This window comes from Vipera ursinii, assembly GCF_947247035.1.
Source record: "Vipera ursinii genome assembly, chromosome: 3".
In the NCBI taxonomy this organism is placed as follows: Eukaryota; Metazoa; Chordata; class Lepidosauria; order Squamata; family Viperidae; genus Vipera; species Vipera ursinii.
In genome coordinates this window covers 87795412-87817609 of record NC_139516.1, presented here as the reverse complement: position 1 = coordinate 87817609, position 22198 = coordinate 87795412, and the positions used below count along the sequence as shown (strand labels likewise).

General features: G+C 39.4%; 1 protein-coding gene and 1 long non-coding RNA gene across 2 annotated transcripts; one reads left to right on the top strand and one right to left on the bottom strand.

Annotated features, from left to right (window-relative positions):
• Positions 1-912: 912 nt before the first annotated feature.
• Positions 913-1965, top strand: GPR88 (G protein-coupled receptor 88; the record flags this gene model as incomplete). Its single annotated transcript, XM_083357702.1, has 1 exon — positions 913-1965. One exon carries the CDS (start codon positions 913-915, stop codon positions 1963-1965), a length of 1053 nt encoding a protein of 350 aa, XP_083213828.1.
• A 4007-nt stretch (positions 1966-5972) lies between these two features.
• LOC310638680 lies at positions 5973-20077 on the bottom strand. Its single transcript, XR_014492155.1, has 3 exons — positions 19889-20077; positions 6287-6495; positions 5973-6017 (listed from the first exon to the last, which is right to left on the bottom strand). It is a non-coding gene; the product is annotated as an uncharacterized lncRNA (long non-coding RNA).
• Between the last annotated feature and the right edge of the window lie 2121 nt (positions 20078-22198).

The following is a 22198-nucleotide window of genomic DNA, read 5'->3' as shown; positions in this document are numbered from 1 at the left end:
GTAGAAGCATCAAACCTTTTCTCACCATAAAACAAACCTAGGGTTAAGAATATGTGTAAGCAAGAGTTTCTGTACAGTTTGGGCTGAACATCAGTGGTAGGAGGAGGGCAGAGAACAGAAGTACCATCTCAAACAAAAGGTGACTCAGGAACCACAGTGGGTGGAGGGAGGGGTAGGGGGAGAAATATCAATTTCTACAACAGCTGCCTTTTCAAAACAAGTTGGATTTTCTTTTCACTCCCCTTCTCCCTCCTATAATCTCTGAATAATTCATAAAGATCAGACGCAGAAGCACTACATTCTCCTAGTGCTGATAGATACAGCAAGCATTTTGAAAAGCTCAAGAGAGAGCACCACATCGTCAGATGCACTGCTCAGACCTTTTAGAATTTCTGGTATTTCTTTTCCTTCATTGAGGAATGCTCTTCGTCTTCCAGTCTTAGGATGCTCATTGCTACCATAGAAGTTCCTGGGCATTTATCTAGAAAGGCATCTATGTGGTTGAATTACTTTTCGCTCTGGATTTATTATTATTATTATTATTTGCTTATTCGCAACTGCTACACTTCACCCAGACTACATCTTTTTGGATCTCATTGCTAGTTCAGACAGCGCTGCATCTTCCTCACTTTATTTTCTGAATCCCATATATGCTTTTTTGAGTCTTGTTTACAGTCGGCACCAAATCTGGAATGCTTGGGGAGTTTTATAGATTTCTCTGTGATCCAGTTTGTCTGCTTCTCTTAGATATTATCTGCATGCTTTGGGATGCCTTCGACTTTTCCATCTTTGGCTGTCTGTTGTGTATAGTCTTGTAGACATGTCTTAGTTTCTGAATTATCACCTCTAGAATCAAGCAGGGAATATGTTTGTTTGGAGGTTCGAGACAGTTTAACTTCTCTCTGCAACAAGATGGTCAACACTTCTTCCTTCTCCTCTTCCTGGAGCTCCAGACCCCTACAACTGTTCCTTTGTCATGAAGACTCCTTAGGAACTAGGCTCCCTTTGTCTCTACTCTATCTGTTGTTGGCTATCTCTGGAACTTTATCCAACTTCATGGTTATTTATATGGTCTTCACTTCCAGAAAGCTGCATATCATCAGCAATGCTTTCATTGTGAATGGTTGTATCGCTGACCTGAGTGTGTGTGGTTTTTGGATGCCACAAGAAGCAATGCAGGGATTGCTACCTTCTGGTTCCTCTACGGCTCATTCAGAAAGCTACCGCTTACTCCGGATGAGTCTTGTTGCTCTTGGGCTGTTTGTTTCATTACTTTCCCACCTCTTGGTGGCCCTCAACCGGTACGTGCTCATCACCAAACCACACATCATATACCAGACTGTTTATCAGAGGAAGCATACTACTTGGATGATAGGTTTCACCTGGCTATTTGCTCTTCTCCTTGCCTTGGTTCCACCAGGATTGGAAAGATGGCAACCGATCCAGCAAGAGTCTAAAAATGCCACCAGTAACAACACCTCTAACTATGCAAGTTTAGGAATAGCCCTTGCGATTCTCAGCCAGACAGTTCTCCTGCTCCATTGCTACATGAGGATTGTGAAGCGGGTTCAAGGCAGCATCAAACGGGTTAGTGTCCTTGACTTCCATCTGCTGCAACAGATGCCCTTTCTGAATACTGCTGGCCAACCTCCCCGTCGGGCCCAGCGCCATTTGAGCAGCATCTCTGTGTTGCTCCTTTGTCTGATATTCCTCCTGGCAACCCAACCACTGGTGTGGGTAAGCCTCCTGAGCTTTTTCTTTCAGCCTGCCCCCCGGGGGCTGCAGTTATCCAGCTGGCTCCTTTTCTGTTCTCTCTCTGCCTTCAACCCACTGCTCTATACTTGGAAGAATGAAGAATTTCGGCGTTGCTTGCGCCTAATGCTACATGGAAGAGAAAGTACAACTGTAGCAGTAGCTGCAGCAGAAGCCTCTACAAGTCTTCCGATGGTGTCTCCTCCAACCTGAGGGCCGTTACAGATCAGTACCAAGTTAGAATGCACAGGGAGCTTAAAACCTCAGTGATCGCCAAAGAAAACCTACAGCGCCCTTGAATGAAAAAGTACTAGAGGGAAGCTGCAATTGGAAATGACTCACTGAAAGCAAGACTTCAACTCCGTAAGGAGAAGCTTTTTATTTAGGAGAAGCTTCTTTAGATAGGCTTGTCACTGTGGGGGAAAAGTGTATGTATTTGTAACAAAGTACATTACTGTGTGCAATTTTACAGACGCTCACTGTACACAAGCTAAAGCAAGCATATTGTACCACTTTGTACCATTCAAATGGCTTATAAATGTCTTAACGATAAACAAGTATGGGGTTTGGGATGTATGTGTACGTGCCTGTGTGTTTTGTTTTGGTAAGAAAATATATGCACTCCTTTCTTGGTTAAACAGTCCTCCAAAGTACTAAGGTGAACCAAAGGAATTGCCCATGCATGGAGATAATGCTGATAGATAATAATGAAAAGGATCCCAGGATAAATGTCTAGCATCTCCACATTGCACCCCAGCAATAGAATTAGAAGAAGAGAAAAGAAAAAAAACCTGCACTTGTGACCTACACAAGTTGTTGCCAGACAGGTCCTTGACTTCAAGGCTTCCTTCTGTACTGAAAGCATGCATGAGAATTGGATGGTGGGAAATCCTGTATATTTTTATCAACAGCATAGTAGTCTTGATTTTTAGCATAGGGCTTATCCTTGTAATAAGCTTAGAGCAGGGGTGTCAAACTCGCAATGTCACGTGACGTGTCACAATGTATCGCGACTTTTTTTCTCTTGACAGCAATGGGGTGGGCGCAGTTTTGCCATGACACATCCAGCCCGTGAGCCGGCAGTTTGACACCCCTGGCTTAGAACAAGGGCCTCTAAACTTGGCAACTTTAAGACTAGTGGATTTGAATTCCCAGAATTCCCAACTCAGCATAGAGAATGAATTCTGGGAAATTGAAGCCAACAAGTCTTAAAGTTGTCAAGTATGGTGACCCTTGAGCTAGAGGGTGAGTGACAGAGTGAAGCTGAGACGGCACTTGTAGTATCATGCAGACTTGGGGAAGCGGCTGGCTTAATATGGCTGAACTACATTTTTAGGCCTCTCACTTCATTGCCTGTGGTCATCTGACTGCTGGGAAGTAAATTTCAGGAAGTGAATGGAGACCCTAGTCTGATATCTCACAAGCTTCCCATAAGGCTATGTTTAAGATCGTCTGTACGGCTATGAGTACTTGTATAGACAAGGAAAGATACAAAGAATGAAGGAGAATAACTGTAATTTAAGGAGTCTTTGGGTTTGAGTCTACGAGCAGATGGATATCTAAGGGCCTCCTCAAGCTTCAAGAAGCTGTTTTGTGGGGTCTGCTTTTTATTATTTTTCTCCCTGTTTTTAATCTGCACTACTTTTGCAACTCTCGAAATTCTCCCAGGCTTATTTAAACTGTGCTTGGACTTAGTCTTATGCTTAGATTATGTTATTTGTATGTAAGAATAGGTACTCAGACAAAGTATTCACAGATGGTATTTTGATTTAACTAAGACAAGAAATTACAATGATAATCTTCTCTCCTATTCACTGTTTTGAAGCTGTATCAATTTCTATGGAACTAATTATCAAAAAAGTAATCTCAGCTCAAAGTATTCATTGTTAAAAGTTAAATGCATTATTCTTTTTCCATTATATACCATTTTAAAAGTTATTACCATATTTTAACTCTGTTGAAACAAATTTCCTTAATATTTTACAGGATTTAAGCAATTAAATATAACTTCATAAAAATACTTAGATATGTCTATAGTTTTCTAATTAGATCCAGATAACTGCTGTCTGTATCTTACAAAAAATGGAGCACTGAGATTTAATTTATTACTGCTCCAGTAAAATATTCTTGACCAAAAAGAACATTCAAAAGGTGTTTGATTTAGGCAAAGCTGGTCTGGGATGATACTTTTCTTGTGACACATCTTGGATGCACAACTAATAGTCATAGACCAAATCTTTCTCTGTGATAAATTGTATCTGACCAATGGAAGCCCTGTTAAATTTTAACTCAACAGTGATACATTTGCTTTTTCTTAAAAGTGAAGCATAAGTTAAATGTCATTTTTTTAAAAATATGACATTTAACTTATGCTTCCCTTTTAAGAAAAAAAGGGTATATTTATTTATGAGAAGAGACACAACTCAATCTCACATGCCAATATTACAGCATGTTTATATGCTCTTCCACAGATTAACTCGAAGTCATTTTGTTGTAACTTCAGTCTTGTATTATTAGACTTTTTTGTTGAGCTCTCAGGAGATGGAATTGTGTGACAACTATACTTTTTGTTTCTTATTCACTATGTGGAAAAGAGATGGCTTTTGAATCTAGACCTATAGCCCAGGTCTAATCCTAACGCTTGGAATGACCATCTGGTTGATTACTTTCATCCTATGATTCAGAATATCAGCCCTTACATAGAGCATACTATTTTTGTAGGTTCAAATCACCTACTTCTTCTTTTCTTCTTTCCTTACCTGAAATTTTCCATCTTGCCTTAACATTTCCCTCCTCCTCCAGAATAGGAAGACAAGGAATATTTGACAGAAGGTAGGCTGCAAAATTAAGCCTCTTGTGGGATATGCTATGAATTACTGTAAAGTAACCCTGTCTTATGTATTTCTGTTTCTGCTATTGTCAAAGATCTAAAAGGAAAAGTATTTAGTGACTATAACATTTTTCAGTACTATTCAGTACTGTTTTAAACAAAATGTACATCTTGAAAGTTTGCTGTGTATGTGCAAATAATTTTGGGGAATCAAAATTTGGGGGCAATCTTAACTTTGCCTACCAGCTTTTGTGATGTAAGGAGAAGCTAGGGTAGTAGCAGAGACTGTTATTAAAAATCTCAGAAGCTTTGTATTACAATTTTCTGAAAAAATAAGGGACCTCTATTTATATTGCAGCCTCCTTTATAACAATGCCATTTGCACAGCAAACTGCAACAATAAGATGAAAACTCTAAATTGTAATTTATCAAGTTAATGTTTTTTAACCCAAAAACACTTTCTATAGGGTTTGAAAAAAAATCTTCAGGGTCCAGTTCAAGCTGGGAATAAACAAAATGGAGACTGCTTAGGAAAGAAAGTCCAGTTTATTTAGTGTCCGGAAACTTCAGTGACAGCAGCATGTTTCTTGGGTGGCTGACAAAATGGAGCTGGGAGAGGTGGGTTTTTATACCTTTTGGGGCTTTTGTATTTGGAGTTGTTCCTGTTCCTGTGGCATTGTATTTGAGGCTCTTCCCATTCCTGTGCAATGAACTTTGACCTGGGGTTCAGTGTGCCCTTTTGGTATTCTAATGGTGGTGGGTTAATCCTCCTAAAGCTCATGTTCCTTGGAGACTTTGTTTTCCTAATCCCATCAGCTCAACCCTTTTCTGGGGCACTTTGCTTATGAATAGGTGGCCCAGTCTTTCTGAATAGGATTATCAAATCTGCATTTCTACAGAGCTGGCCTGCTAAGTTTCTGCTTGGGGGAGAGGGAGAAGTTTCTGCCTTTTAAGATTTTTTCCCCATTATTCCTTTGGGAAATATAATATTCTGCCTTTTTAATATCCCCCAAAATATTTCCTTCTCTAGGGAAGGGGTGCTGCTGACTTTGAGGAAAGGCCTCAAAGTTTTCGGCTTAGAAATTCCTCAACAGACAGCCATAGCCAAATACAGTCCCATTGGAAATACAGGCAGACACCCCCCCACTTCCCACAGGATTTTGCTCTTTAAATTTTGCTTATAACTTGCACAGGAACCTGTGAAAGAATATAGGGCAGTTCTCACCTGGACTGAATGGCAAGAGATGCTTTGAGACATGTTAACAGAGAAATGCTCCATGCTGATAGTGGGAGATCTACAGTTAGAATCCCAACAAGGGTAACAGAGCTATTAGGAAAGGGAAGTTCAGTCCTCAAACAAGAAATATAAACTCTTCATTGGCAAATATCTACCCAGGAATTCTTTTGTGTCTTTGATGTAAGTAACAAGTCTCTCCTGTTAACAGAAATAAAAGATGTATTGTGTTACAGGTGGAGTCAAATTGTCAGGCATCAAATATCTTTGCTAAAAGCTGCCAGATCTGGAACACTAAAATCCAGATGACACAAAGAGTTAACTTTTCCTTGTCTCTTTGCTGCCATCTAGTGTTTCTGACAATTTTTGGAACCCCAGCTATGGTTGCCTAGCTTTGCTGCAATTCAGTTTGGCATTCAGAAGCTTCCTTGCACATCCTATTTCCTTCCACTCTTTCCTTTCATAATTACCTTTGGCCGCATTTTCATTGTAACATATGCTTTGCTTCTGCCGTATCTCAGGATCTTACTGCAATCTCTATTCAGTTGCCAAGGTTCTTATGATGAAACCGTTTGTGTTACACACGGTTTACCCCTGATGAGGTTCCAGCAGGTCATTTTCACAGGCAAACATGCATGCCAAACACGGTAACTGCAGAAGAAGCTGGTAGTAGGAAATTCTGAAAGAGAGACAAATAATAGACTGTTATATACTGCTGATGCTATATTTTATTTTATTGACACTCAAGCTTTTTAATGCAAAGGATATAAATGAATAGATCCATTAAGAACTACTTATTTCCTTCTAGTCCATATCTGTTAATTTATAAACATCATCATGATCCTCCCAAAATAGGTCTTTCCTTCAATTGCACACAAAAGTTTAGGAACCTCTGGTTAAATTGTACATTTAAATCAATATTTCTGAACAATTCAAGATGTTTGGAGTTCAACTCTGACTGTCTGGGGAATTCTGGGAGTTGAAGGCCAAACATCTTCAAGTGATCAAGGTTGGGCAACACTGATTTAAATGAAGCTCTAGATCAGGGGCAGGCAACCTTGGCTCTTTTATGACTCGTGGACTTCAACTCCCAGAATTCCTGAGCCAGCATGGCTCAGCTTGGAAACCTCTCCCTTTCTCCTCACCCCTTAATGGCTTGGATCCGGGTTATCTGAGGGAACACCTGCTGCCGGCATCAAGCTCCCTTCATCCCGTGCGCTCCCACAGGGAGGGCCTTCTCAGGATACCGCCGGTTAAGGAATGCCGGCGGGTTATTCCCAGGGGAAGAGCATTCTCTGTGGGCGCGCCTGCCCTTTGGAATGATTTACCTGTGGAACTCCGGACCGCCCCTGACCTGCGTTCATATCGCCGGGACCTGAAAACCTGGCTTTTCGATCTATCAGGCCTGGACTGAAGGGGTTTTAGCTTTTTAAATATTGTTTTAATTGTTGGGCTTAATTAATTAAATTTATTTTAATTTTATATTATCTTTTATATTGTATTTTATGCTGCCCTGTAAACCGCCCTGAGTCCTTTGGGAATAGGGCGGTATAGAAATCTAATTAAATAAATAAATAAATAAAATAAAAGGTTAACATAAACAGCTTTATGAAAAATATGAGTTCATGCTTACTGTTTATGTGTAGTCATTTATGGTTTCAGGATAAAAACAATGAATATGGATTCAGGCTTATCAAAGTTTTCTTCTGCAGGTTTTAGATGATGAGGTTAGAGAAAAGATTCAACCTGTCATCTCTTCCACATGGATCACTGTTGTATAAACAACATTGTTTGACAGACATGTGAATTTTTCAAGAGGTCATTTGCAGTGGAGTTGTTTTATAGAGTTGACCAGTTTGGGGCTGTTCTAGCACAGATTTCTTTGGTTTGTCACTATTAAAATTGCTAAGTGTTTAGAAATTTCTTTTGCAAGAATGAATTATCTTCATGAAGCAATTCAAAGACCAGCCTAACCCATCATAGTCAATGTTTCCTTATTCTAATTCCGTAAATGGCTGCACATAAATAGTAAGCATGTGTTTATATTGCAGAAAGATGTTGTGTTTAATTTTGTACCGGTAACTTCCATTCACTTAAGTATTTGTTGAGATGTACAGTTTGACCATGGAATGTTTAAACATTTACATGCAACTGTTTCTTCCTAATGATTATATTTCACAGCATTTTTAGTGTCAAAAATACTGATCTACTGTCAAAGCCCTGTTGATTCCAGAGTCATGCCTCCACACTAGTCAATAAGATATCTGTAGAAAGCCCATAAGTGAGATATGAGCACAATACACTGTCTCACCTTGGTTTCCTAGCAACTGGTAAGGAGAAATCTACTGCCACCCATTTGCTAGAGGTAATATATAGCCATCATGCCAGCAAGGTTTGCTAGACTTATTCTCCATTAATTCGCATTAAGAACACTTTTGTAACTGTCCAAGCTAGGCACCATTGCTATATTTTGTGATGAGAAATGCCATATTTTGGTTATGGGCTGTGGGAGCTCTTTGCTACAGCCATCATTGTATGAATTATATAGTCCTGTAATATTTCTTCAGCATTTTTTTTTTTTGCTAAATTTATAAGATTTTCTTCTGTGGCAAATGGGTTCAAGATTATTGTCTCAGATGCAGGCATGGAGGGTACCACCCAGGTCCTATTTTGTTATGCTTAATGGCATACCTGAATTTCTTTAACACTATGGTGTACTTCTTCAGAATTACTTACAAAAGAAGCAAAAAAACCCGCTTTATTTTAACAATTATTTATACGTAACATGATTCTTTTCTTCTTGTTTTTATCACTGTGTTTAATTAAATTTCCAAAGATCTATACTGAACATCACTGTGGCAAAAGAACTTAGATTGTGTACCATAGTAACATAATTATGGTACTATTTTAAAAATACATTTCAGCTATTACATTTTTAAAAACTGCTATAGTGAAGACAAAGAAGATTAAAAACTCTTTAGTAAACAATTAAGAAAAAGAAATAAAATTTATGTCTGATGAAGTACTGTATGTTAAGTGACAGCAGTAAGGTGTGTTATGTTATGTTATGTTATGTTATGTTATGTTATGTTATGTTATGTTATGTTATGTTATGTTATGTTATGTTATGTTATGTTGTTTAGTATAGTATAGTATAGTATAGTATAGTATAGTATAGTATAGTATAGTATAGTATAGTATAGTATAGTACAGTACAGTTTATTAATTGATTAGTCTTACGACCATATCAATTAAAAACACATTTAAATACATGATCTTATCTGGGATAAAATTGGTAAAAGAAAAATATAGTGAATATATATAAGATAATACAACGAGTTAACAACCTGATAAATGTATCGCCTATACTGGTTAACCTAATTTGCTCAGTATACAGTATCAGTATCTTAGTTCAAATGTCTTAATTAAAAAAATTTAGCAGTTCTGTTTAAAATATATATATTACAGCCCAGAAGGAAATAAGACAATCTATGATTCAGATCCATCTCATTATATCTTTAAGGTAAAACAAAAAGTCCCATACAACACCACTAAATATACAAATCAAGATAAGAAATGTTAGCACTCCAAATATTTCCTGTTACGCAATATTTGTTAGTCAAAATATAAAGAGGTTAGGACACTGAGCTTGTCGATCAGAAGGTCGGCAGTTTGGCGGGTCAAATCCCAAGTGCCGCGTAGCAGAGTGAGCGCCTGTTACTCATCCCAGCTTCTGCCAACCTAGCAGTTCGAAAGCACATAAAAATGCAAGTAGAAAAATAGGGACCACTACGGTGGGAAGGTAACAGCATTCCATGCGCCTTTGGTGTCTAGTCATGCCAGCCACATGACCACGGAGACGTCCTCGGACAAGCACTGGCTCTTCGGCTTTGACACAGAGATGAGCACCGGCCCCTAGAGTCGGAAACAACTAGCACGCACGTGTGGGGGAACCTTTACCTAGCCCTAAATTTAATCAAGAAAGAAAGAAAGATTACTCAGCACTCCCTGGATAAGAAATCACCCTGTGAAGTATAAAATTCCATTTGAATTTCTCTTCAATGCTAAATTTGTTGCTTTTAAACTAGATCACGGGTGTCAAACTCAATCGCTTCACATGATGTATTGTGAAGTAAACACAATGTTTTTCGCCTTTGCGGAGCCGGGGTGGGCGTGGCCCGTGCATGATGCATCCGGCCCGTGGGCTGCCAGTTTGATACCCCTGAACTAAATGTTACTTCTGAATACATCCCATTTTGCAATACAGGTTTTGCATTTTATTGCAACGCAATAAGTATTTTACAAATGATAGTTGTTCCTATTGGCACAAACATTGGTGTAGACATGCATGGGATAGTGCTGTAAGACTACTAATCCTTCTTGGCTGTGGAAAAAATAAATATTTGCCAAAATGGTGCCAATATTTCATTGCAAATGTACCATTTGATAAAGGGGAACAATCCTAAGCTTCAGATAATAGTTTCAAGCATATCAGTAAATATTTAAAAAAAATACTTGCATTTTAGGTTCTAAAGGAGAGAAACTTCCATTGCTTCATCTCCTAAATTTAGGCTAATAGTAAAACATACATGCAGAAGGTAAATATAGATAATACATATATTGAGCAAACCACCTGGAATTATCTATTTTGTGTCAGACAAACAGTAATGAAAACTTCATTTTCTTTCATCTCAGGGCAAGTGGAGTAAAGAGCATAGCCCAACTTGAAAGGAACAATGGAACATTACCCAAGATTACTCGATGAGAGAAAGTCTGGACGATAAAACACAAAGTATTACAGTTAAGAGAGTAGGATACCTGTTTCAACACAAAAATCTAAATTTTAACTGTGAAAACACAGCAATTGCCTTCTGCTTTATTCTAAGTGAGGTCCAACACCCATCCGTACTCATAAGCTATCCACTTTCAGGACAAGCAATTCTACTTAATGTGCAAAGAACAGGGAGTAATAAGCAGAAGAAATTAAAGGCGGGCGATAAAAGGAAGTGAGCTCTGATTAAATGTAGTTTGTAGCACTATTCATTATACCTCTCCATATCTTTCCATCTTTGCAAACCATCCACACAGCCTTTTGTACTTTCAATGCCAAACTTCTCTTTTTCAGGAACTCGTCAACTCCATGCTTCCCCTTCCGTTAACTCTTCTTTCATAAAATTGTTCAACAACATTCATTGTGTTTGTATGACCAAGCCATCTCACTACACTTTTTTTTCATACTGCTTACTCTTGTATTCTGTTCATATTCTCTTAGTAGCCATTCATTCTTGATCCCATCTCTTCTTATTCCTATGGTCTCCTCTTAAGGAGCAACCATCCAAAGTGCAAGTGGGCAATCTGGGTCATCAATCTCTGCCACAAAGCCATCCCTACTCCTTCAGAGATGTCTACTTTATCATGGAACCTCATCCATAACTACAACTGTTACCTTTCTGTAATTCTTACAAACTTAGAATGTCCTACATGAGATTTAATTCATATTTTCTGATAGACATTTCAGCCTTTCATTCATGATTAAACCTACGCCTTCATTTTCTTGCACACGTGCATCAGCTGCTCTCCACAAAATCAGGCAAACCTATTCAGATCTATTGCATCCTTCACCTTTCTCTTAATTTTACAAACACACAAATGATCTATTTTAGTTAACTTTATTCATTCATGCTCTTTATCATTTACTCCTCTTACACTCCATACTGCAAGTCAGCAAGTAGGCTCATGAATATTTATTTTCCATGCCTATTATAGCTTTGGTCAGTTGAGGCGTTTGCATAAGATAAAGAATAATCTGAATTAACCATCTTAGTTACAGCCATACTGCATTTGACATATTATGGCTGATATCCCATAAGTGCAATCAGAGCTCAAACATACTCAAGCTATTCTACACAAGCCAGCATGTTTATATACTAAAATACTGTTGCCCCCATCCAATCAATCAGAAATAATCATGCATTATACTGAAACATTCCCTATACTAAGTGAAATCAAAAGCATAAATCAAGAAGAAAAGCCGTTTGAGCTATGGAGCCTTGTAGAATAGGCTCAGGAGCAAAAGAGGACAATGAAGCTGTTTCTGTTCTTTCACCAGAAAGGAAATCAATCTTATCAGCATTTGTAGCTTGTGATACAGGGCAGAAAGCAGTTATATTTGCTATATTATTTGATAAAGATAATAAAAGTAGTTGAGTCCTCTTCAGGTGTTGTTCTATTGATTTGTCACCTTTTCACTTAAAAAAAACACCCGTCCTTTGAACATCTGGATTATAGCCCTTAGTACTGCAAAGGCTTCTGGTTATATTTTAATGATGGGCACAATGGTTCTCCATATTCATATTCATATTCATATTTCTATACACTCTTTGATAACTGTAGTCCTCGACGTACGACCACAACTGAGCTCAAAATTTCTGTTGCTAAGCAAGACAATTGTTAAGTTAGTTTTGACCCATTTTACGACCTTTCTTGCCAAATATGTTAAGTGAATCACTGCAGCTGCTAAGTGAGTAACATGGTTGTTAGGTGAATCTGGCTTCCCCATTGAACCTGCTTGCCAGAAGGTTGCAAAAAGTGATTGCTTGATCCCAGGAAATTGCAACCATCATAAATATGAGTCAGTTGCCAAGCATCTAAAGTTTGATCATGTGACCAGGGGATTGCTGCAACGGTCATAAGTGTGGAAAAACAGTCACAAATGACTTTTTTTCAGTGCCTTTTTAACTTTGAATGGTCACTCAATAAACTGTTGTAAGTCAAGGACTACCTGTATTGAGTATATATGAATATAATGTGGAGCTTGCCAGGGTGGGAGGGAGGACTTATATTATAACGTAATGAAGGTCTCATTGAAGAATCTGGTTAATATCCTTTGAAAATCACTAATTGTTTCACACAGGCCAAGGACTCTCCAGCAGCTTAAGAGCCAGAACACCATATTCAGTAATGTGATAATAAGATAAACTATAAATCTATAGATTAGGTTTTATAGTTCATCTGTATAAGCCTCCCTCTGTCTTTGAGAGAAATGGGTGGTTCAGAAATGTGAGAAATAAATAAATGAATAAATAAAATAGAGAAGGGAGAACCACAAAGCAAAACAATGGTATTGCCTCACTCACATATTTTTCTACTCCTAAAGCATTTGTTGCCAATGAAGAAAGGCCAGAGCTACCATTATTGTGTTTTCCCGAAAATAAGTCCAAATCTTATATTTGTTTTTGGTCCAAAAGACCCATTAGGGCTTATTTTCAGGGGTGTCTTATTTTGCAGGTGGAGGCAGAGGCATGGGGGGAGGGGGAAGGGGGCCATTGCGGGTGGGGTCAGCAGGCGGCAGGCCTGCTGGAGGGCCAGGTGGGAAGACAGGGCCAAGCATAGGAACTATGGAGTTTTGCATGGTACAAATGAGACAGAAGATTTTTGGGACAATATGGTAGATGGAGCAAGGCAGCAAGTATCATAGCAGTGATATCCTTGGGACTATTGCTTTCCATCCATGTCAAAACTATGTTTGCTATGCAGCCCTTTTTTGTTAAACTAGCCTCGGGCATTCGGCTCCAGAGGGTTCTTTCAGCAGAAAACCTCAGTTTCCAGAGATCTCATGTCTAGCTGACCAAGCAGGCTAAGTGGGTGGCTGTGAAGTATATGGGAAACAATGTCGGTTGGGTGAGGTCCTTGGGGGAAGGAGTGGGGAGTGGTGTGATCAGAAACTATTGGTTAGTCTTCAACTTGCATCAGTTCATTTAGTCATTGGAAGTTACAATGATTTAATGACTGTTTTTCACATTTACAATCATTACAACATCCCCAGGGTCACGTGACTGAAATTCAGATGCTTGGCAATTGACCAATATTTATATCCGTCGCAGAGTCCCGGGGTCATGTGACCATTTTCTATAACTCTCCTGACAAGCAAAGTCAATGGGGAAGCCAGATTCACTTAACAACCTTGTTACTAATTTAACAGCTGCAGTGATTCACTTATAGGGGCAAAACTCACTTAAAACATGTCTCACTTAGCAACAGAAATTTTGGGCTCAGTTGTATGGGAAGGAGGAAACAGTATATAATATAATATGGAAAGAGGCAGACAATGAGGTTTGGGGAAGGGAAAGAAGACTAAGGACAGCAAAGCAGTATTTATTATGCTAGCAGCATAAAAAAGGTAATTGTTTAACTGAAGTTCAATCTATTTAAAAAGTTTGGACACTAGTCATGAGGCACCAGAAATCTGGGGTTTAGGTGATTGGGCAAAAGTATGGCCTCTTGTGAAGGATTTTACTTTCCAGAACAGTGGGTTGGATTGGGGTATTTTTTATACACCAAGAACTTCCTCAGTGCTGAAAATAAGCTCTTTTCTCATCTAAAACAGTATTTATTTTCAGAGACTGCCTATGCACTTTGTCAAGGACTTTTTCTCCCAAATAATACTTCATTTCCAAGATTTAACTGTCCTGCTATGTCTAAACAGCAACCTTAGCAGAACATCGTCCATCATCCTGTGAAATATAACCAGTGCCTCACATTCTGCATAAGTCAGGGGATTTTATAAAGCCACCTGGAAACCAAAACAGGTTTGCCTTGGGGGAAAAAAAATGCACCTGCAACTTCTCAATATCTCACGGTGGGATTCCTCACGTAAAAGAATATATATAGTTGCTGCCAAATGAGAAAGAAATGCAGAAAGCCACCACCCGTGCTGAGCACTGATCTCTTCTTGTTTGAATCCACCCAATTCAGTGGCAAAGCAGTGATTGCAGGATTGTCTGAATGAGTTTATATCTCCAGAGCCGGGTGAATTGCATTCGTGGTCGTGAGAAATTAGCTGATGTTCTTGCTTGATGCCTCCTATATTATCTTAGAGAATTCCTTTACTTCCTTTGGTGAAGTACAGGATGCCTTGTGGAGAACAAATCCTGTCTACTTCCCTCTTTTTAAAAAAAAAAAAAAGGGAAAAAATGGAACCTATAATAAACCAGTTGTGTTTGACACTGAAACCTAAAACAATGAATGTTTTCAATATTATTTGATTTGTAAGATCAACTTTTTTATATAAGCATTGATTTATAAGCATCTTAAAAGAAGAGAATATCGACCAAATGTCAGGATAGATTAGATACATGCAAATGTTGCAAGGCTAATGTAACTCATACTTTCATTGGATCACTTCCTTAGTAGAGAGTGGGAATGCTTTTAAGATCAAATATAATGCCTCCAGGAAAGCATTTAACCAGGTATCCCATGACATGCTGATCAGAAAACTAGCTGAGTATAAGCAGCGTGGCATGATATTAAGTGGAGATGCAGCTGGCTTTAAAATCTTATTTGGACAATGTTAATTATAAAATCTGAGAAAGGATACCACAAAGATCAGTCCTGGATCTTCTAGTCTTTTCTGTTTTTGTTAATGAAGTTAATGAAAAGGTGAAGGTGGTGTTTCTCTCATTTGCAGGTAACACAACGCTGGGAAGAATAGCTAATATTCGAAAATATGGAAATACCATTCAAAACTGTCTTGATAGGTTAAATTAACCAAGGCAAGTGGAAATTTCTTCATTTCTGAAACAAAGGCACAGGTATAAATAGGAGGACTCCTGGGTTGATAATTGTACTTGTGAAAAAGATAAATGGAAGATAAAATACAGTAATTATTGCATAGTGAACATGACCAGCAGTGTGTTGTGGCTACATCTGGCTGGGATCCTTTAATTAAGATTTTTGACTAAATAGAGCTTTAGTCTTCATAGATTAAGTTGCCTTTTTCAATTTACTGGATGTATGTTGTTGTTGTTTGTTTGTTAGACCACAATTACTACCGGTGTGCAGTTCTAATAAGCTGGATGATACAAGATTTTCAGATAGTTGAACAGATATGAAGACTCAGGAAAAAAAACCAATTACCTTATTCAACCTCTTGGAAAAGAGAACACAAATTCTGGTGCTTTGAAAATATTTTCAACTGAGTCCAGGTGACAAATGGATGATTGGTTCTTCCTAGAATTTTACATTTTTGAAGATTCTCCAAAATTTAGTTAAGTTTCTTTTTCTTAGTATTTCCAAAGTAAACAATGCAGATACTCAAAATACTGCAAAGGCATTTGGAAAAAAATATTTTTTGATTCAGGCCTCAATTTAGAATAGCCAACTAGCTCTCACTCATTGTTTGTACATATTTCTTCTTTGGTCTGAATGGAAGGCTGCTCCAATTTTGCCAAATATACCTTCAGTCCAGTCTTGTTGTGCTTTCTATCCCTTTAAGACTAAGGCAACAGAATAATGGAGGTGGAGGTGAGGATGAGGAGAGCAAACATTCAATAATAGAGATAGATGGCTCTTGGTTCACTGGAATTCTAGCTCATTCTTATTTAACATCTTATTTCCCCTTCAACAATTTATGGGATCTCCTAAAATTATTATATTTTGTTGTGCCTATAATAGTAATCAGCACAGGTTTTCTCTTCAGCTTTTGATGGATGATATGAAAAGTCATTAGTCCCAGTCGTACCTTTTGGGGCCTGCATGAGTTTTTTTTCTTGAATTTTTCCAAGGTCCTTGTCTCTTTGCTTTCAAACAGTGGATTCAAGACTGGCACTTTTAGACCTGAATAAGAAAAGAAGGGCCAGTTTTCTGACAAATATTTATTTATTTATTTATTTATTTATTTATTTATTTATTTATTTATTTAATTAATTAATTTATATACCGCCCTTCTCCCGGAGGACTCAGGGCGGTGAACAGGGCAATACATAAAAACTAGATACAAAAATTAAAATTATTAAAACGTGATTAAACAATGCCCATAAATTAATACAAATTAAAATTGAAATTCATTTATAAAAATCCCACCCCGTCCCATCAGGCCAGGCCAGCTTGTTTAAAGAGATGGGTTTTAAGATCGCGCCGGAAGGAGCGGAGATCGGGCGCCATCTGGAGCTCGACCGGAAGATGGTTCCATAAATCCGGTGCACCCACAAGAACGCCCTCCCCCTGGGGGCCACCAGTCGGCATTCTTTGACCGGTGGCACCCTGAGGAGGCCCTCTCTGTGGGAGCGTACTGGGCAGAGGGAAGTTGACGCCGGCTGCAGGTGCTCCCCAAGGTATTCCGGACCCATGCCATGAAGGGCTTTGTAGGTCATTACCAACACCTTGAACCTCACCCGGAAGACAACTGGTAGCCAATGCAGCTCGCGGAGCAAAGGTGTGACATGGGAGTATCGGGAAACTCCCAATACAACTCTCACGGCTGCATTCTGTACCAGTTGGAGCCTCCGAGTGGTCTTCAAGGGTAGCCCCATGTAGAGAGCGTTGCAGTAATCAAGACGAGAGGTCACGAGCGCATGAGTGACCGTACGTAAGGCATCCCGGTCTAGATAGGGCCGCAACTGGCGCACCAGGCGAACCTGGGCAAAGGCCCCCCTAGTCACAGCTACAATATGGTCTTCTAAGGAGAGCTGTGAATCTAGGAGGACTCCCAAGTTGCGAGCCCTATCTACAGGAGGTAATGACTCACCCCCCATAGTGAGGGGTGGGATATCCTGAATATCCCGAGATGCCGGTACGCACAGCCACTCAGTCTTGTCAGGGTTGAGTCGAAGCCTGTTCCTCCCCATCCAGACCCGGACCGCCTCCAGGCACCGGGACATCACGTCGAGGGCATCACTGGGGTGGTTTGGGGTCGAAATGAAAAGTTGGGTATCATCAGCATACTGATGATACCCAACTCCAAAACCACAAATGATCTCACCCAGCGGTTTCACGTAGATGTTGAACAGGAGAGGCGAGAGGACCGACCCCTGAGGGACTCCACAAACGAGAGGCCTCGCGGTCGACCTCTGCCCCCCTGCCAACACCGACTGCGAGCGTCCCAGGAGATAGGAGGAGAACCACTGAAGAACCGTGCCTCCCACTCCCAATCCCCTGAGACGCCGCAGCAGGATACCATGGTCGATGGTATCGAAAGCCGCTGAGAGGTCTAATAGGACTAGGACAGAGGAATATCCCTTGTCCCGAGCCCTCCAGAGATCATTCACCAGCGCGACCAATGCCATCTCCGTGCTGTACCCGGGCCTGAAGCCCGATTGGTACGGGTCTAGATAATCCGCTTCATCCAGGACCAGAGGGAGCTGATGCGCCACCACACTCTCAACAACCTTCGCAAGAAAACGAAGGTTGGAGACCGAACGAAAGTTATTCAACACAGCCGGGTCCAAGGCAGGCTTCTTGAGGAGAGGTCTTACCACCGCCTCTTTCATTTGTCCAAAATTAGTTCGCTTTTGAAAAATTGACAGATACAGTATATTGTTCTTTTGCTCAAAAGAACAATTTGGCCTCAAATCGTGGCATTGCCTGTTGTGTAGTGGGTTCTGGAGGCCAGGAAGGACACCGAGACGATGAGTACAGCATGGCAGATCTTTATTAGGTGGAAGTGACTGTACTGGGGAATAGGGGTTACCTGCCCTCCTTTTATACCTGGCCAGGTGAGCAGCCAGCCAATCAGTTTGAACCTCTGTTTCCCGCCAAAACTGGGTTCCCACCAAAACAGTTACAGTTCAACGACCCCTGGTGGTGACTGCTATGTAAGTGTGTATGTGTTCTCTTCACCTGGATACATAACATTGCCCATTCGCTGGAGGGATTTCCAAATGAAATCCATACCCTTCAGGGAGAAATATAACAAGCTGCTATTTTGAAACTCCTTCAAAATCATTTTTCATACACACACTCCTCCCAAATTTATATATACAAGCAGTTCTAGACACACATCACATCTGTTTCTATGTGCTTCTTATCTCCAAAGAATACCTACTTTCTGATAGAGAGTGATGCTGTCATGCCAAACATTTTCCCTCAAATATGTATAGCTGAATACCAGGGCGGTCATCTTTGATGCCCAGCAAACATCCCACTTGAAAGGGGAACACACTGATAACAGTTCATGTCACAATTCACTTGGCTTGTCTACAAGATTTGATTGTCTATATTTCTTATCATGCTGTTAGCGTTCATACTTGAGGGTCTATTTTTCCTTCACGTTAAAGCACTAGCTATGCACACATGGATAACCGATCTAAAAATATACAGTCTTGAGAGCATGAATAAGCTATTCAATCTAATGCAATCAGGGCCAGAATTTGGGGGAAAAATAATTAAAAGATTCAGATTGTGCAAAGAAGCAGAAGAAACAGTAAATCATATGCTCAATTCATGCAAGAAGATCGCACACCTGATTATAAACCACAACACAACATAGTTGTTAAAATGATTCATTGGAACATCTGTTAAAAATTATCATGTGCCAGTAATGAAATATTGGTGGGAACATAGAGTTGGAAAAGTAGTTAAAAACAAGAAGGTGAAAACACTGTAGGATTTCTAAATATGATCTTGGCTTATAACCATCAGATTTAACTATGATTAAAAAGAAGAAAGTGATGTGTCAATACCAGGAGACAGCAGAGTAGAAGATAAAGAATTAGAGAAGATCACTATCAAGATTTGAAAATAGAAACTGAACAATTCTGGCATAAACTCACTATGATCATCCCAGTGGTTATAAGCCCATTGGGTTCAATAACAAAAAATCTTGGGCAGCAATTAAAAACTTTAACTTTCTGTTAAGTTTCCACCAGTTCCGCAGACCCTTAGGAAGGACTCAATAGATAGATAAAAATGCCAAATCCAGTTTGAACATCTGGTTGATGATGTGACCAACCATAATAATAATTTATTGAATGTATATGCTGCCCAGGTCCCCAAAACTCTGAACAGTTAAGAAAAATAAAGATGGCAAGGATGATGGAAATGAAAGAGCTTCACTTCTCCTTACTAAAGGCTCTAAAGGTTGAGAGAGAAGGTAGGAATGAGATTGGGAAAGTCTGGAGAAGATAAAGAGGAGGAGTTTTTTTCTTTTTAAAAATAATCAACAGATGTAGAAATAGAATTACTTGAAATATCATGCAATTGTTATTAAGTTGTCATTTTACAGCCACCTAACCATCTTTAAAAAAAAAAAAGGAGAACTCTGATTTTGACCAATGAAACCTGGAGCATGGACTTACGGAGTCAGAAGGGGCCCTCCAGGCTTTTCAGTCTAATTCCCTACTCAGGACCGATTTCAAATTGAAGCATTCCTGACAGATGGTTGTCCAGTTTCTGCTTTAACACATACAGTAAGTGATTCTGCTGCCTGACTACTGTTACTGTTAAGCAAATATGTTCGCACATGTCTCATTGCAGAAAGTGTGCTAAATATAATGAATCATACTTGCTAATCAGTTTACTTGGGGGGGGACCGTACCAAATTTTAAGAGACCAGGTTCTTTGCTGAGCTATTTAAGTACAGATCAATTTCTATCAGATATTATATAACCATTTTTTTGCATATGAAATTTTCTTTTGCTCCTTTAACAATGCTCTAGTCATCCAGGGATAAGCCTGATGGGATTTGAAGCTACAAGGATGAAGTGACGTATCTGAATGAATATATTGTTTTCTTTTTAGACTGAATTAAAGTTCACATCCAGTCATCCGTGTCTCTTAAAAGCTTGCTTTGTGAGATTTTTCCTAACAATGTAACTTGCTCTTGTAAATGTTTTGATGCAGATCACACCGATGCTGGCCTTTATGATGCAAGCAGTAGGTTTTTTAAAACATTACTCCCAAGTGTAAGTTGTTGTTTTTTTCCTGGTGGGCAAAATTGATCAAGTCACACCCCAAACCAACCAGATCATTTCAAGAGCAGGGGAGAAGGGGAAAAATAGAGTGTAGTCACAAGGCACCATCCTGTTGCTACCTCCTTAGTTTGTGTCCCATGGCCAACGTATGAACTCAGAGGAAGGCATGGCTTCTTTAAAAATGCGCTGATAGTTGTTTACAACAAAAGTGCGCCAGTAGTAGATCAAACACTTTCACCCATTTCAGATTTAAAAATTGATTGAGCCCATCTTCAATCATTCAAAATTATGACACACACAGACACAAAGCTATTTACAACCCTGTTCCAGAGTTATGGCCATCCCCGTGTATTGCCTTTGTGACCAACTGCAGAGACATTTCAATGGCCTCTCTCACCTACAGTATCTTCTCGCCCCCATCGCCCCCACACAGGGTCACCCTCATGCCTTAGGCCTGCTTCCCACCCTTCTCCTCATCCTGAATCACCCATTGTATACTCACTCACCTTTCAAAGATCTCCAGAGATCGGGTTAGGGAAGGAGAGCAAGCCATCCTGAACTGTGTATGTCATGCAATCCCAGAAATGGTTGTCATTTCTGAGGCAGCCACAGTTCAATTCACCAGGTTCTTAGGCAAGGGCCTGTCATTCATTGAGCATTCTCTCTGTGTTATGAGGGAGGTTAGGTCCCCCTTTGTTCAGCGCCAACATAATTTTGAACCGTCGTTGAATAAATGTTCATAGATAGAGGACTACCTATAGATAAAAATCTAAAGTCAGATTTCATGTCAGACTGGCACCTGAGGGTACAAGAGTAATTTGAAATTTATTTTCTCCTTACAGAGAAAGAATGTTAGTATAAGCATCAGCGGAAACAGACACAAATGATTAGAAATCAGGTTTCATAGCAAGCTCCTAATTTTTTTGTCTGTCTTACTGTTGCTTATGGTAAGCATATGCATTAGTTTTCAACTTTCTTTCTTTACTCAATTGTATATAAAAATGTGCCATCATGTTCAAAAACGAGCTGCTGCTTGATTCACGCTAAGTTTGGTTTCACTCCCTTTCTGAACATAATAGAACTGAAAGGTGCTGTTTGCTGTTGAAGTGAAAATGAATGCCATTTATACCCAATAAGTGGATTCTCTTTATAGAAGTGAATTTTAAAGATAATTATGACTGCACCCTTTGCTTTAAAGCACTTGACAAGAAAGTTGGCTGGAATGTCCTTAATTAGTAAAGGCGGGTCAAAATGCGGAAGCTCAGAGTTTCTGCTTGACAAATTGTTTTATCCCCCTATAAGAACAGCTTATATAAAGTTTCTCAAATGTTCTATTCTTTACCACTTATCTTTAATTTTTCTAATGCAGAAAAGGAGTCTATTGCGCTATTCCCAAATAGTCATTGTATTGAACCAGAAGATAAGTAGAGCAAGAAACAAGTTTCTTACGGTAATTAAAAGATTAATGCCTTTCCCATCATCCCATTGCCATTGTTTTTGCATTCTGATCCCAAAGCAGGGCAGAAATACCAGCTCTTGGAGAAGAGAAACTATGTCACTCCTCTGGGCTAGCTTGTAATTTGTCAGGCCCCCAAACTGGCTTTTAAAAGTGGAAATAAATAAGAATAGAAAGGTAAGCTTCCTTCTAAGAATAATTTTAACAAGTCCTATTAAATTGGTCTTAAACACCAAGGC